This window comes from Dermacentor andersoni, chromosome 1 (genome assembly GCF_023375885.2).
Source record: "Dermacentor andersoni chromosome 1, qqDerAnde1_hic_scaffold, whole genome shotgun sequence".
In the NCBI taxonomy this organism is placed as follows: Eukaryota; Metazoa; Arthropoda; class Arachnida; order Ixodida; family Ixodidae; genus Dermacentor; species Dermacentor andersoni.
Window position 1 is genome coordinate 12,960,805 of NC_092814.1, and position 12,104 is coordinate 12,972,908.

A 12,104-nucleotide genomic window follows, 5' to 3' on the forward strand; every position below is an offset into this window, starting at 1 on the left:
TAAGTTTCACAACAAGACATGCCACCCTCTCGTTAATGCTATAGAATTCCTGTATGTTACCAGCTATTTCCTTATTAATCAGGAATCCGACTCCTAGTTCTCGTCTCTCCGCTAAGCCCCGGTAACACAGTACATGCCCGCTTTTTAGCGCTGTATATGCTTCTTTTGTCCTCCTAACCTCACTGAGCCCTATTATATCCCATTTACTACCCTCTAATTCCTCCAATAACACTGCTAGACTCGCCTCACTAGATAGCGTTCTAACGTTAAACGTTGCCAGGTTCAGATTCCAATGGCGGCCTGTCCGGAGCCAGGTATTCTTAGCACCCTCTGCAGCGTCACAGATCTGACCGCCGCCGTGGTCAGTTGCTTCGCGGCTGCTGGGGACTGAGGGCCGGGGTTCGATTGTTGTATTCATATAGGAGGTTGTGGCCAAGTACTGCACCAGGGTGGCCAATCCTGCTCTGGTGAGAGAGTGCGTTACCGGTTCTGGTCACCGGGATCAGGCCGCACTCCAGGCCTGTTTGTGCAATTTTCTCAACACACGGTTTTTTTTTTGTATTTTCCGGTGGAGAATAGCGCGGCACCGGGATTTGAATCACGGTCCTCTTGCACTGGAGACGGATACTCTACCGTCCCCGTAGGAGTTAAATTAAAAATTAATTTATGGGGTTTTACGTGACAAAACCACTTTCTGATTATGCACGCCGTAGTGGAGGACTCCGAAAATTTCGACCACCTGGGGTTCTTTAATGTGCACCTAATTCTAAGTACACGGGTGTTTTCGCATTTCGCCCCCATCGAAATGCGGCCGCCGTGGTCGGGGTCCGATCCCGCGACCTCGTGCTCAGCAGTCTAACACCATAACCACTGAGCAACCACGGCGGGTCCCGCAGGAGTTGTACGCCTCATTTAACCTACAGTGGTGCCCTACTTGGTCAGTCAAGGTGGACCAATCTGAGCTCGGTTATACCGCATGGATAGCACTCGGCTAGAGAACCTGGTATTTATGACCTGCACATGTGAGTGTGAGGCCATACATATTTGAAGATCTATATCTTCCTTTTTTTTTTTTTTTAGGAGGGTTCCCGTACAGTGATAAAATAAAGGAAAAGACATTAAAAGAAAGAAAAAAAAAGAAAGAAAAAGGGGCGGAAAAAAAAAAAAAGGAACATAACAGGTGATTTGAACTCGTGACCCTTCGATGTTGCCCGGAAAGATAGCTCAGTCGGTTGGTTCGTCAGGCCCCAGGCTACTTTCAAGCGCCACAGCTCCTGCTCCGAGCCTCACACTTACGTGGAAAGAGACTCATGTTGTCCGCGATAGTCGAGTAGTTGGAAGGCATACTTTCTAGGAAAAATGGCCGCTCAAGGAGAAGAGCGAACTCGAGCGGCTTTAGAGGCTAGGAAAACTGCCTTAAAATATTTAGACTTGAGGGAAAGCTTCGTTAACAAACTATAACATGGCAATCAGCACTCGAATACGACGAGAGAAATTACTGAGACGTGGAAAATTCCCTTGAAAAAAAATCTGGTTTGCTAGACAAATGCTTGTATGTATTGAACCTCTTAAAAGATGAGGGGTGAAATATGCGCTCACCGAGAGGGCATCTTCAGCACGAGACATCCACAAGGCACCTTACAGAGATGTGGAGAGCTTCGCGGCCGGAACGAAGCCTCCCCTCTCCGCCGGCCAAGAGGGGGAAACGCGCTTTCCGATCGCTCAAGGTTGCGCGGACAAAGCATAACTCTAGCGTCTAGGAAAAGCTTAACCAGGTGCGATGGCGGCACGCATAGCGTGGGCAGCTAGCCGCCAGAATAACTATACCAAGGACTGCTGCTGATGAGGGCGAAATACCTTCGTGTAATTATAATAACCCTAATAGGACGAGAGCTATGACGAGAGCTATGACTGATAGTTTTCTATATATATATATATATATATATATATATTCATCTCATCTATGGGATCGCATGCGCGCGCTGTTTCTTTGTCTCTGCGTGTAGTACAGTTAAGAGAGCCAGTTTAAGGGCGGAGAAGAAGAAAGAAGAGAAAAGCAAAAACTGCAGCGCCGTGGTTTTAAAGCGCACCCGTGGTACAGAAACGGAATGCGATATAAGCGTGCGTAGCCATGATACGCACACGACAAACTGCCTTAAAATATTTAGACTTGAGGGAAAGCTTCGGTAACAAACGATAGCACAGCAATCAGCACTCGAATATAATTATAACTCTAATAATAATTGTAAATATTCATCTCATCTATGGGAACTAATGCGCGCGCTGTTTCTTTGTCTCTGTGTTTAGTACAGTTAAGAGAGCCAGTTTAAGGGCGGAGAAGAAGAAAGAAGAGAAAAGCAGAAACTGCAGCGCCGTGGTTTTAAAGCGCACCCGTGGTAGAGAAACGGAATGCGATATAAGCGTGCGTAGCCATGATACGCACACGAAAAACTGCCTTAAAATATTTAGACTTGAGGGAAAGCTTCGTTAGCAAACGATAGCACGGCAATCAGCACTCGAATATAATTATAACTCTAATAATAATTGTAAATATTCATCTCATCTATGGGATCTAATGCGCGCGCTGTTTCTTTGTCTCTGCGTGTAGTACAGTTAAGAGAGCCAGTTTAAGGGCGGAGAAGAAGAAAGAAGAGAAAAGCAAAAACTGTAGCGCCGTGGTTTTAAAGCGCACCCGTGGTAGAGAAACGGAATGCGATATAAGCGATACCAATCCTCCAATCGCCCCTTACTAATGTCTATTGCGGACCTGTTTGCTTTACCACTGCTCCCGCTGAACCCAAGGGCTTCAAGGAGGCCAGTGGTGCCTAAATCGACCGCTGGGTAGACGTCTTCACATTCTAATAAAATATGCTCCGTCGTTTCCCTAGCTTTACCGCAGCAAGCACATGCTTCTTCTTCCTTCTTATATCTCGCTTTATAGGTGCGTGTTCTAAGGCATCCCGATCTCGCTTCGAAAAGTAATGAGCTTCCCTTTGAGTTATCATAAATGGTTTCTTTCCTGATTTCGTTTTTTCCTCTTAAGTAGTTACTCATGGCAGGTTTCTTTTCCATTGCCGCCACCCATGAGATTTTAATTCAGCCTCTCTGATAGCGTCCTCGATCACCCGCACCGGTGCGCACCGGGGCGTCTTGGTGCGCACTTTCATCCTCGATCAACCGCACCGGTGCGCACCGACCATCCTCGATCACCGAAAGCGCACCCTGTTGGAGCGGTTTTCCGTTGCCCCGTCTCGCACCGAGAAAATCGGCGGTGCGCCGGGGTGCAATCCCAGCAAGCACTGCGGGACGCGCCGCGCGCGCGCGCACTGGCGACTGCAGAATCGCGGACGCTCTGGTCCGATAGCTGCGGTTGCAACGGAGTTGACGGAGTTAGCTAGTGGAGATGTCGGCAATGAGAAAGGAAGCGCTGCTAGCTGCCGCAATCGATGAGCTTTTGTCAAGTTCGTCTGAGAGCGAAGACGACATGCTCATCGACCTCGTCCAATAACAATGTGGTGAATAGCAGCCGAAAGTGGACAGGTTCGTTGAACGGGTCATCAGGATTAATTATAAAATCCATTGGTGTTTGCTTGCAACCAGGTATGTCGGAGCACGCAGTTTGACAAGGTTCGAGCGCTTGCCGCGGATGCTCAGCACCTGTAAGCTATAAAATGTGCGCGCGCGCGTGTTCGCGCACGTTTTGTGCGCCAGGGGCAAAGTAGCGCTGCCTGCAAGCAACCTGCACGGGGTGCAGTTTTGTCCTCGATGTTGACCCTCCGCAGTGCGCCACCACCGCGGTACAAAGCGCACCATTCTGGTTTCGGGGCAACCCCGGGGCAAGGTGATCGAGGACGCTATGATCCTTGTTGCTGTGTTGCGCACAGACACTAGCGCCAGAGTTCCCTCTAGTAATTCTTGTACGAAACTTTATGACACTAGCTACACTCGTTTAGCCAGTGTAGATAAAACAAATAAAGCGCTATTATTGTGAAATCAGCGCGCAGTATAAGTGATTAGTTTGCTATTATTTAAATGACTTGTTTACTTATGTTGCAGAGCTAACTCACTCGTAAAGCTTTCAGCACTAGAGGGCTTAGAGGTGATGGTTTCAATCATTACATCTGTTTCCCGCCATTTTGAACTGCGAGGTGTTTGGCGGGACTGTTGGCATAATCAAAGGCGCAAAGTGGCATATTTACATGGATTTGTGTCACAATTCTGTAGCAGTATACATCTGAAATGCATATAAAACAGGTTAGTGTACGTCCTACGGTCTTAATTAGTTGAAATGTCTCGTGCGATCGCCACCTAAATGATTAGAGTAAGCCTAAATGATTCGAGGAGCTTGTGTTATAGTTGGCCATGTAACAAGACGCTGCATGTCTTTTGTAACCGCCGCGCGCCGGCTGACGAATATGCCGAAACCGTGACTAGTTGCTAGAAGCTTCCGCTTGCCTGCACGTCGAAGCCGCTTTTCACAAATGTTGGGAAGCGTATCTTCATATAATTCCCTAAGAGTAGCTCTACATTTTAGAACGCGATTGTTGCGATCTATTGCAACTACAGCGTCATCTGTCAATAGTGTGTGGATTTCGTACCGTTCATTTTGCAGCTTATAATACAAGGTTTCCGGAGCTACAAAGAGCAAACCTGTGTGGAGCCATTCAGCCCCCGTCATAATGTGATAGGTGAGCACATTTGGCTTGAAAGCATGTAATGTGTAACTCACGACCTTGTTTCTTACCTTACAGTTGGCCGAAATGGATCAGGAAAAAGCAATTTCTTTTACGGTAAGTTTAACAGCTATTGCGTTGGCTGTTCGTGAATGTACGCTGAAAATACGTCGTGTGCGTTTGTAATGATCGTTGTAAGCGTGACACCCGTTGTCGAGGCAGGTCGCATTTCTTCCTGATGGCGATCGATTCTCGTACGATTTCTATGTGACGAGCCTGCATAAGAGCGATTTGTCTGAGGAAATCAGCTATCACTGTCAGCATAAAAACACGTTTCATACGAGGGCATTGCGCGTGTGGCATTTCGCATGCATGGTGCCTCGTGCGGAACTTGTGTGTTGACAGTGCCACTCAAAACCGTGCATGTGCGTTACTTGACCAAAAGCCTAGAAATGCGAGGTCAGTGCATAACATGTCTTGTGCTTTTCAAAAATAACTTTCTCGAAGCAGCAATCCATTCTTGCCAGCTATTGTAATGCTTCCTTTGCCTTCAAACCTGCACTAAATGAGGTGGATTCATTGGATTCATGCTGCTGTGTGGCCAGCCCATACTCGGGGCCCTTGTGACTTCTCTGATTTGCCCATTAGTTATTTCGCTTAAATGTCAGCCCATTGTGCAGTTGCAGCTGTGTTGCTTGGCTTTGGCTTTCGGGATTGTGGTCACTTCACTATGCACTAGTTCACCTATCCATTTCTAATGCTCTAGCAAAGATCAATTGCTGTGGTTGATGTAGGAGTGTCGCAAAGGGACTTATTAGGTATGGTGAAGCAGCATGAAATACACCAAGGATGAAAGGAAGATGCAAGACATGCCTTCCTTTCTTCCATGTCTTTTGCATTGCTTTACCATTCCTAATCCTGCCCAAGTGTTCATTCAGGTCACACAGACTGTCTGTGTACACATCTATCGTGGATCAGTGCTGCCAAGCAACCAAAGTTTTACTTAGCAGATACGGGGAATATATGCAACTGAATTTACAGGAAAACAAAGAAAATAATGACAGTGGCACAGTAAGAGAAATAGTAGGTGGACAAAAACTGCCTTGAAGTACTGTTTCCACTTATGTAGAATAATGCACATGCCCTCACGTATGACATTACTATGTGCCATTTGAATTATGTTGTGATATGATTGCGGATGTGCAGTGCACTGATAACAACTGAACACAAGGGAAATCACCTGAAAGAATTTTTCTACTTATGTATTGACACAGTGACCTGTCTTGCTTCTATTACACATGCTTTCTTCCCTGCATCAACACACAAGAGAATTGGCCACTTTGATTGGGTTTGGGGCAGGGGACAAATAAAGTGAAACGACAAACACGGCGCTCAACTTGAAGTTTACTATAAAATAGATACATACTCTGAGCTCATCACATGACTCTCCATCAAATATGCGGATCCCATGCACTGTGGGAATCGATGTAAGCCAAGTTTTCTGTGCCATATACTTTGATTGACGACAATTATCGGTGATGTTGACGGCGAATGTTTAATTTATTCAACGTTTAACACGAGAGTGGTGAGTTGATGTTAAATGTTGCCTTGCGTGCATCACTGCTGTTTGTCTGTATAGTGCACAGAACACACAGGGGTCGATGTTTGCTTCAGGCGTTGTGCGCCATACTTTATAACCACTAAGAGGGTTGAGCATATTCCTTGCCACGACAGATCAGCCTTATAGAATTTGTCGAGGGATCAAATACATGAATCACTGCACTGCCATTGCCAAAGGTGCTGCAAACGAATTCTTGAACGCTACGCACTGTCAAGACAGGTGAAATATGAATTTTTTCATAGAAGGATATACTTGTATGTCCCAGAAATTGTGCCCAAAATAACTATATCAATGGTTCTGTGTTTTTTGTCTACTTAAGTAAAGAAAATATCACACGAACTTTGGAACTATATCGGTTTGAAACCAGCAAAGCAGTGCATGCCGCTGATATGGAAAATGTAAAGGCCATGAAAAGAACAAGTTGAGGACAAATCTTTTAATGAAACTTTGTCATTCAAGAATCTTGCTTACATTTTTGTACATATGCAACCGCCAAGGAAATATCTTAATGACGCTGTCCTTTGTTCCAATGTATTGTGCAGAAGCAGCTATCACCAGTCGTGTGTTGTGAGTAATTGCTCTGAAATTATTGTCGCAACAGAGAGCACGTATAAAAAGCAGAAGTTCTGCAAAATATACAAGGTCGAGTCAAATGGAAGTGAGCCACTGCGAATATATGACAAACAGGGTATTTTACTTTGTCTCCATGAGCATTTAGTCATTTGTACCACTGACTAACAAGTGGCGTGATTCCAATCTCGTAAAGCGTCTCGGCTTGCTACAAAAAGTCGGTAACCGACTCTTTCACGCCATCATCCGACACTAATCTGATTCCCTTGAGCTGTTTTAATTGCCCCAAAATGTGGAAGTCGCAGGGCAACAGGTCTGGGCTGTATGGCGGATGTTGCAGCGTTTCCCACTTGAAACTTGCCAGTTTTGTGTTAACCACATCAGCGACGTGGGGACGGGAATTGTCTTGGAGCAAGATGACCCCATTTGTCTATGTTCAGCATCGTTTGTTCTTGATTGCGACATGCAGCCGATCCGGCGTTTCACAATATCGGAAACGATTGAGTCTCTCCAGGTTTAGCAAATTCAATCAGTAATGGCCCCTGACGATCTAAAAAAAAAAGTCGGCACCTTTCCGGCTGAAATGACGGCATTTGCTTTCTTTGAGGGTAGTGAATTCGAATGTCTCCACTGTAAGCTTTGCTGTCGTGTTTTAGGCTCGTAGTAGTGGCACCATGATTCGTCCCTGGTCGCAATTGCAGACAAGAAGTCGTCACACTCATGCACGAAGCTTACAAATTAATATCTCTCCACCAAGAACAGATATCGTTGTTATGTAAACGGCATCCATAAGATCATTCAAAGTGGACTAATTCTATATGTCAGTTTATATGTTACATGAATTTGTTACATTCTTTCTGTACAAGGGTTCTGCAAAAGGTGTATTTACACATTACTAATTTCTTTCAGATTCATGTGTAATATATCAGTTTTGTTCGCTTTAGATATGCTATGAATGGGATTGACAGAATTGGGATATCGTTTTTCATTGCTGAGTTGTTAACTTGATAGTTTTGTTTCCTGAAAATCTGCATTTATTGACAATTTTTAGTGAAAAATTAACGACCTAAGTCGAAAATTCGAAACCAACAGTCACTAGATTCTAAGTTTTTATTTTCGATGCAACAAACCTCATCAAGTTTAGTGCAATGGTTGCTGAGAAAAATGAATTCTCCTTTTACATGTATTCAGATAGGAGCACCCGAGCTAAAGCTTCCTCTTAATGTGGCTACTGAAGAAATATCGAAGAAAACCTGAGATGCTTGGTCTACTGATAACCATACACATACTGCTCGGTATCCTACCCTGGCGAGACAAGACTGTCCGAAGAGGTTGCGCTCAAGTGAACGCGTTGCAATCCATCAAGTCTCCATAGTGATGGCGGCGAGTGACCATTGTTTCTTTTTCTCGTCTGCTAGCCAGAAAGCGTCCAAAACTCTGCAAGGGGAAAATCCACTCAGCCAGAGAAAAACGAATGTGCACCCAAGTGTGCCGTGCGATGTTCAGGGCAACACGTGAAAAACGCATGCGATAAAAATGCAAACGGGCCCTGGAGCCCGTGGGTAGCGAAACAAGAAAATTGAAGAGGCTGAATGTGTCCTTGCGAATAAAAGTCAAAGTAGGAAAATAAATAAGAACTTAGTTGCCTTTGCTGGCTTTAGTGTCTTGACATGGATGCTTTGGCGCAGGTGAAATAAATGTAGATATTCCTTTCTGTTTCATGACGGCACAAATGAACCACCACAACGCTTCGTCTTATCGGACCTCGCTGCGTGCTTTGTCAACTAGTGTGTTGATTTGGCTTGTCTCGTTGAATGGTGTTGGAACCTCAGTGCTGACGCCCGTTGTTGCAAATGGGTCGCAAGCCCCAAGGGTAGCGTTGGCCTGGCGGCCTGGGGCACAACTGGAAGCATCCGAAGGTCCCGGCAAAGCATGAGTCGACTGGTAACAGAACAACTAGTTTATTCTAGCATCGCAAAAGAGCGGGCGGTCAGGTCGACCGAAGTGGAGAGACGGGAGAGCACGTAACTCAACAGAAGAAATCGGAGCCTCTCTCTTGGCGTCCGGGGGCAGCTGCTCTTATACTCTCGGAGTTGAGGGCAAGAGGAAGGCCTCGTGACGAGACCACGTGACGGCGGGCACGGACACGCTGAGAGACATGTTGAGACGAGTGTAGTGACGCATCCGCCAACCCGGCGCCGGTCAGACCTCCTCGCTTCACACTTGGGGAGCTCCTCTCCCCGGCTGCCGCGCTTTGACAAGCGTGGGCACACACACACACACGCACACACGAAGACACGTGGCACTGAAACACGCCTGGACGCGCTTGGCGGGGAGGCTTTGCGGCAGCTCCGAACGGGCCAAAATGTCCGCCGCTTTGAAGGAAGCCCCGGCGTCCGTTGCATCCGCACCGGCTATACTGCGCGTCGTAGGCGAAACGTAACAGACCGCCCCGCCGGGGGAAGGAGATCCCGATGGTCAGGGGACTGCATCCGCTGTCCGGAGGGATGTCGCTTGATGATGCTCATAACCGAAGTCGGTCGTCCTTCGGCGTTTCTTGAGCGCAGCGCACAGAGAAGGCCTCGTTCTCTCGTTCAGATTCATACAGGACACTGCAAAGTGACTTCAGGAGAGTTGACATTTTTGTTCTCGTTCCCGGCAAGCGTTAGAACTACGCCGAAACTCAACCGCTCAGTCAGCAAGCACGGCACAACCCTCACTAAGCCCTGCCAGGCTCTTTCCCCTTTTATACTACTGCCTAGTTCCTTACAGTAGTTTAGCAGCACTCAGAACGCGTCCACAAATCGGAAAATTGCACTAGAAAGCACATCATCACTTTGAAACACTACACAAAAGCAATATGTTAAAAATCCTGCCTCAGGAAGAAAAACATCAGTAACAAACAATTTTGAGGCTGATTCCCACGTTAGGGGCTTCGACTTAAGCCATCGGCGTTATCGTTGAGACTCCCCTTTTTGTAACGCACCTCAAAGGAATATTGTTGCAAAGCGAGGCTCCAGCGCAGGAGGCGGCCATTTGTGGAAGAGATGGTCTGCAGCCTTTGGAGAGGGCAGTGATCAGTCTCGAAGCATGCGAAGCGGAGATCGCAGCGAGCGACCGTACACTAGCTCAGCTGGCGAAAACCCCGTAGCCGCATGCGGCGCGGTCCTCAATGCAAACATCACCCCAGGCAGACACAGCTCCCAGTCAGTTTGTTGTGCAAACCACAATGTTCTCAACACGCGCTTCATGACGGAGTGGAGCTTCTCAACGGAATTCGACTGTGGGTGGTACACTGAGCTGTGTAACAGCTTTACCCCGCACCTTTCGAGAAAGGCTGTCGTCAAAGCGCTAGTAAACACTGTGCCCTGATCTGATTGGATTTCTGCAGGAAAACCAACTCGCGCAAATATGGACAGTAGTGCATTGACTATCTCAACTGAGCTGAGTTCCTTAAGCGGTACTGCTTCAGGGAACTTTGTCGCTGGGCAGATCACAGTCAAAATGTGTCTGTACCCCGTGGTTGTTACCGGCAGAGGTCCCACTGTATCAATAACGAGCCGTCTAAAAGGCTCCGTAATGATAGGTACCAACTTCAACGGCGCCCTCGATTTGTCCCCTGGTTTGCCCACCCGCTGACAGGTGTCACATGTCTTCACAAAGTGGTCTGCGTCCCGAAAACACCCTGGCCAATAGTACTCTTGCAAGAGACGGTCCTTAGTTTTCTTAACTCCTAGGTGTCCGGACCACGAACCCCCATGCGACAAGCGCAACAGATCCTGACGATAGCATTGAGGCACGATCAGCTGATCGAACTCCACTCCCCTGTGGTCTAGATACTTCCGGTACAGGACCCCACCTCTTTCCACAAAGCGAGCATTTTTCTTGGCGATACCTTCCTTGACAATGCAGCGTATGTATTCTAGGCTGCCATCCTTCTTTTGCTCGGCTATCAAAGCCGACCGGCTGACTTTTAGCAACCTATTAAGTCCGTCTGACGTAGGCGCGATGAGCAAATCTGCAGATAGCTCTTCTAACTTTCCCGCATCGGGAATTTCCTCTCCAGTATCTGGTGCCTTTAACACTACAGGCTCAATTTTATTCAGTTCGGGCGTGCTCTGAATATCAGCTTGCTGCGCCTCTGACCCTTTTTCATTGTTCGACAACGTCGGTCCCGCAACTACCGCCTTTGCAGCGAGCTCCCGAACCTTCGATCTGGTTAAGGCCTGAACGCTAGCCTCACCAAACAAAAGCCCCTTCTCGCGCAGGAGGTGATCGGACCTGTTCGAAAATAGGTACGGGTACTGGGGGGGCAGCATAGATGACACTGCGGCCTCCATCTCAAGCGCTCCGAAAGGTCCTTCAATAAGCACTTTTGCTACGGGCAGACACACGCTATGAGCTTCCACGGCTTGCTTGATCCATGCACACTCGCCCGTGAACATATCGGGTTCTACGTAGGAGGGGTGAACTACATCCATTGTAGCTGCGGAATCGCGAAGCACTCGGCACTCTTTCCCGTTCACGAGGAGGTCTCGCATGTAAGGCTTGAGAAGCTTCATGTTCTCGTCAGTGCTGCATAATGACAAAATTGTTTTTGTTTCTGGACACTGCGCCGAAAAGTGACCCGGCTTCTGACACGTATAACACACGCGCACTTGCCTCGTCTCGAACCGCTTTCTGCGTTCGGCTTCGGCTGCCGCCGTCTCCTTACGTTCGGTCGGACTGCTTTCACTCGCATCCGCACTACGTGTGTCCCCCTTTGCTCTCATGGGCGTGAACTTCGGCCTCTCAAACTTGGAGCCAAATTCACCCTTTTGACCGTCCTTAGCTCCACGAGCCCGACGCGTCACAAACTCTTCGGCTAGCTCAGCGGCTCTAGCCACCGTACTAACGTCTGGCCTATCCAAGACCCAGTACCGCACGTACTCAGGTAACCGACTATAAAACTGTTCCAGCCCGAAACACTGCAGAACTTTCTCGTGATCACCCAACGCTTTCTCTTCTTTGAGCCACTCCTGCATGTTTGACATAAGCCTGTAGGCAAACTCTGTATATGACTCACTTTTACCTTTCTCATTTTCCCGAAACTTCCAACGGAACGCCTCCGCTGACAGCCTGTACTTTTTTAGCAGACTCGATTTCACTTGGTCGAAATCCTCTGCCTCTTCTCTATTCAAGCGAGCGACTACGTCGGCCGCCTCGCCGGGTAGCAAAGTGAGCAAGCGCTGTGGCCACGT

At 47.6% G+C, this 12,104-nt stretch overlaps 1 protein-coding gene across 5 annotated transcripts in view; it reads left to right on the plus strand.

Moving 5' to 3' along the window:
- The first annotated feature begins 4,120 nt into the window (after positions 1-4,120).
- Positions 4,121-12,104, plus strand: part of SMC3 (structural maintenance of chromosomes 3) — a 606,933-nt gene continuing 598,949 nt past the window's right edge. For all 5 annotated transcript variants that reach the window (XR_011892404.1, XR_011892405.1, XM_072286062.1 and 2 more), the window contains exons 1-3: positions 4,121-4,254; positions 4,613-4,688; positions 4,752-4,790. Coding sequence is in view for 3 of the 5 variants with exons in the window: in XM_072286062.1 (XP_072142163.1) it covers positions 4,240-4,254; positions 4,613-4,688; positions 4,752-4,790 (130 nt within the window). In the remaining 2 variants the exon portion in view is untranslated. The remainder of the gene's footprint in view (positions 4,255-4,612; positions 4,689-4,751; positions 4,791-12,104) is intronic.